The following is a 4,332-nucleotide window of genomic DNA, read 5'->3' as shown; positions in this document are numbered from 1 at the left end:
ATAATATATATATATATATATATATATATATACATATATATATACATATATGTACATAATTATGTGTCTCACCTCTCACCTCTCACCTTTCACCCCTCACCTGTCCACGCACGTACCTGTATGGCCGCTCGCCGCGGTGTATGCGCTGGTGCTTCTGCAGCACGTGCTTGTAGCCGAAGCTGCGGTCGCAGACGGTGCACGTGAAGGCGCGCTGCAGCTTGCGTCGCTCGGCCTTCAGCGTGTACGCGCCGACGACGTGCCGACCGCCGAGCAGCTTGTACGACGGCGCGCAGTTGGCGAGCCGGTAGAGGGCGTCGTTGATGCGGCCGCCGTCGGGCTTGGGATCTGTAATGGCGGCGGTGGTGGCGGTGGTGATGATGGTGGTGAAGATGATGATGGTGAGGATGATGATGATTATTATTATGAAGATGGTGATAATGATAATAATAATAATTGTAATAGTAATAGTAATAGTAATAATAATAATAGTAGTAATAATAATAATAATAATAATAATAATAATAATAATAATAATAATAATAATAATAATAGCATAATGAGCTGTAATTTGCGTCATTGGTTTATAGAACTGCACTCTCTCATTCCTGTGTGCGGAATCTCTGTCGGTTTGAACGCGATGAAGGTTTGTATTAGCAATACCAGATGACGCGATCTATATAAAGGACGTTACAGTTCCTCTAAAAGGCTCTATGTGCCTCTGGCCGCTACAGTCTCTTTATATAGGGTTCTTGTTCTGTGCAGGGGCTCTTGCCTCTCATAGCTGCTCACCTGTTGATGCACTGATGGCCGCTGGGACGATGGGTTCCCCGGGATGCTCGCCGTCAGCGCCACCTCTCGGCCGCTGCGCGAAACGCGCGTAGCTCCTCGTGTAGTCGATGACAGCGCCGTCTGGCGTCGCAATCGCGTCCGTCTCTCCGAGTTTCGTCGTCGACTTCGCTCTGACGTCACGACCCCGCTTCGGGTTTCGCCGACCCGATGACGTCATCGTCGCGCCGCCATCTTTGCGTGTGGGAATCACGGGCGATTCGGACTCTTTCGCGGGAAACGACAGTGGCGTCGACAGCAAGGGAGGAACGGGAGGGGAGAGCGGAAGAGACGGTGACGGAATCCGGAAGAGAAGGGATGAGAGAGGGGTGCGGCGGGCCGCGGAAGGAACGCCTTCCCGGGGGAAGGTGAAGTGGAGAGATCGCGAATTGTGGTTCCCTATCGATAGATCGAGGCCGCTGGGGGCGTGGCGGGTGGGTGTGGGGGAGGAGGCCACGCCCACGGCATCGCGAGGCAATGCGGTGTTTCCCTGAGTTTCAGCCGACGCCGAGCGGCTGCGATCGTAGACTGCCGCCGCGTTGTTTCTCCGCGCGCCTCTCACGGACAGATCGAGAGCGTCGCGCTGGTCCAGATTGGCGCCCGCAAATCCGGCAGCCGGCGCCACCGTCGCGGCGCCGGAACGACCGCCAGGTGGCGCGTTTCCCTGAGAGTGGACGTGCGGGCGACGAATCGCCGACGTCGTGTGTTGGTCGTCGGTCGGCAGGCGGGCGTCGCCGACGACGGAGCATGAGTTGTCGTCACCGACGACGTCAACGTCAACGTCAACGTCAACGTCAACGTCAACGTCGCCGTCAACGTCGTCGTCGTCGTTGTCGTCGTTGTCGTCGTTTCCCGCGGGAGAGACGGAAGGAAGGCTAACGCGCGACGCAAGCAGTAGATCGCACTGCGTCGCCTTCGAGGTTGTCAGCAGACGATCGTGGTCATCGTCACCGTCGTCGCCATCGTCAACGTCGTCGCCGCCGACATCTCCCGGCGCATGCGCGAGCGTACAGACTAGGTTGACGACGAATCCGTCGGTTTTCTCCCTGCGCACGCGCGATGAGTCGGAGCTAGGTCGTGCGGCGTCATCACGTGGTTGCCTAGCAGCGGTCACGTGGCGACGCCGGTAGGGCAGTGACGTAACGTCGCCAGGTGTCGCTGTCCTAGTTCGGAGTCTGTAATGTTGTTGTTTTCGGAGTTCGATAATCGGTTTTTGATTTCGATGTTTAGATGAGACGTTGAGTTCTCTTGCGTTGTCTTCTTCTTTGCTTCTTCCCCTTGTCTTCTTCTTCTTCTACTTCTTCCCCTTCTTCTTCTTCTTCTACTTCTTCTTCTGCTTCCTCCTCCTTCTCCTCCTCCACCACCACCTTTGTACTTTTCTCCTTCTGCTTCTTCTTCTCGGCCTTCAATTTACCCTCCCCCTCTTCTCTCACCTCCTCCTCCTCATCATCCTCGTCCTCCTCCTCCTCCTTCACACTCCCCACCTCCTCCTCCGCCGCCTCCTCCTCTTCCTCCTTCACTTCCAACTCGCTGTCCTCTAGTTCTCGCTCTCGCTCTACCCAGTCTCGACTGGCGCAAACTCTCCGGTAGATGTCGCCTCTGTCTTCTTTCTCGTCTTCTGCGGTTTGGGGTCGAACAGCAGTTTCCATAGGTCAGTGCTGGCGGCTATCCACGGTAGGGTCATCGCCGCCTCTCGTCACTAGCTGCTGGCGAAAGAAGAAAAGAAGAGAATGCGTGCGTTAGGATTAGAAGAACATGTGTAATTCAAAAGATGTATTAAAATGATTCAAAAGATGTGTGTGAACATTATTTAAAAAATGTGTGAAAATGATTCAGTGGATGTGTCAGAATGATTTGAAAGATGTGTGCAAATGATTCAAAAGTTGTGTGACAATGATGTAATGATGATTCAAGGCAGTCGATTCAATGATTCATTACTTGATTTGACGAAAATTGATCAAAGATGTTCATTTGTTCAGTATTCATAATTCAATTGCCCGTTTCATAGTTCCGAGTCACAATTTCAATCGTCAATTCATAATTCGATTGCTCGTTTCGTCAATTTGCGATTTGTTTGAGTATTTTATGAGTTTATAATTTAGCATATGGTTCAACCAAAGGACTTTCAATCCCTCAATCGTAACAATAACTTATCTTTGCTTAGGTGTATCCTATCAATGTTGAAGATAGAACCTGTACAGACACACACCTACAGTCGGGAAAACGCTAACCTTTGGGCAGGACTGGCTAATTTATTATGGATTATAATGTAGGTTATGTACTATAAATCATGATTTATATATAAGGATTGGCTGGTGTTTTCACACTTCAGATGTCAGGACGCTGCGTATATTTTCAATACGGAATTGTGGGATCACAAGCACACGCTCATGTAAACGTACGCGTGCACGCGCTCCCGGACGAACACACGCACATGCACGCACGCACCCATGCCTGTACGCAAGCAGACCAGAACAAAATAACACATGCACGCACGCACGCTGATACACAGAGAGATAGATAGAGAGAGGGTGAGGGAGAGAGCGTAGGAAAGAGCCCGTGTATGATACACAGACACACACACACACACACACATGCACACACACACACACACACACACACACACACACACACACACACACACACAAACACACACAGGGAGGACAACATTAACAGACAAAAAACACGAGTATCGGAAAAACGCCGTATCGCACAGGATAGTGATCTCTAAAACACCTATGCTATTGATAAATACCGATCTGCGTACACATGCTGTACACATGATGTGAACTGACACCCACTAATGTTAGTTACAATTAAAATCCATACATACACTGTTATTGACTGTTGTTGTCGACGATGCGTGTACTGATATTGATTATCGATTATATGCGATTATACCTGATTGTTAGACCTCGTTGTTTTGTAATTTTCTGATTTGACCTTGGATTAATTAGACCCCGGTTCCCTTGGTTCCTGCTGCGAGTGGGTTTACACATTGCATTATCGCATTCACATTAGATCTCCAACCTTTCTTCTTGTATAATAGCAAATATTGGCATACGCCTATGCAGCGTTGGCCTAGCACTGTGGCCTCTGTCACTCCGTATTGTATGCTTCACAGCACCACATAGCTATCATGCACGTAACATATACCAAATACCTTCTATACCCTCTACCATGTAACATATATCATGCCATGTACTATATCTCTCTATAATGAATCTGTCTCAATACCGTACTGCGAGGCGATGGTACAGTGCTAGACCTACGGGGAATGGTTTTAAAAATGTTTTTTTTTGTTGAGATCGTACTCCCAAAGTTTCGCCACGAGGTGTCGCCGCCGTAGCTTCTATACCCGCGCTTTTCCATATACCCGTTACGAATGTCCCCGAGCGGCGCCACCTGGCGTGAATTTGTCGACGATGGTGCTGCCGCCGCTACTGGACTCGCTCCTTGTAGCATTGATCAACACTTACGGCGTGAGCGCTGTAGCAGCAGCAGCCA

At 49.9% G+C, this 4,332-nt stretch overlaps 1 protein-coding gene across 1 annotated transcript; it reads right to left on the bottom strand.

Annotated features, from left to right (window-relative positions):
• Positions 1-82: 82 nt before the first annotated feature.
• On the bottom strand, positions 83-1,406 carry LOC106816608 (zinc finger protein 497-like). The gene is made up of 2 exons (XM_014821231.1): positions 790-1,406; positions 83-345 (listed from the first exon to the last, which is right to left on the bottom strand). The coding sequence occupies exons 1-2, from the start codon at positions 1,004-1,006 to the stop codon at positions 83-85; spliced, it is 480 nt and encodes a 159-aa protein (XP_014676717.1). The 5' UTR covers positions 1,007-1,406.
• Positions 1,407-4,332: the final 2,926 nt, after the last annotated feature.

The sequence above is a fragment of the Priapulus caudatus genome, unplaced genomic scaffold (assembly GCF_000485595.1).
Source record: "Priapulus caudatus unplaced genomic scaffold, Priapulus_caudatus-5.0.1 Scaffold1431, whole genome shotgun sequence".
In the NCBI taxonomy this organism is placed as follows: domain Eukaryota; kingdom Metazoa; phylum Priapulida; class Priapulimorpha; order Priapulimorphida; family Priapulidae; genus Priapulus; species Priapulus caudatus.
Note: the sequence above shows the minus strand (reverse complement) of the source record. Positions and strands in the feature narration are given on the sequence as shown.

Excerpts from the sequence above, each read along its gene's own strand:
- LOC106816608 (XM_014821231.1), bottom strand. The coding sequence starts at position 1,006 with ATGACGTCATCGGGTCGGCGAAACCCGAAGCGGGGTCGTGACGTCAGA. Across the intron at positions 346-789 it reads GGCCATCAGTGCATCAACAG|ATCCCAAGCCCGACGGCGGC; the intron begins GTGAGCAGCTAT and ends CCGCCATTACAG.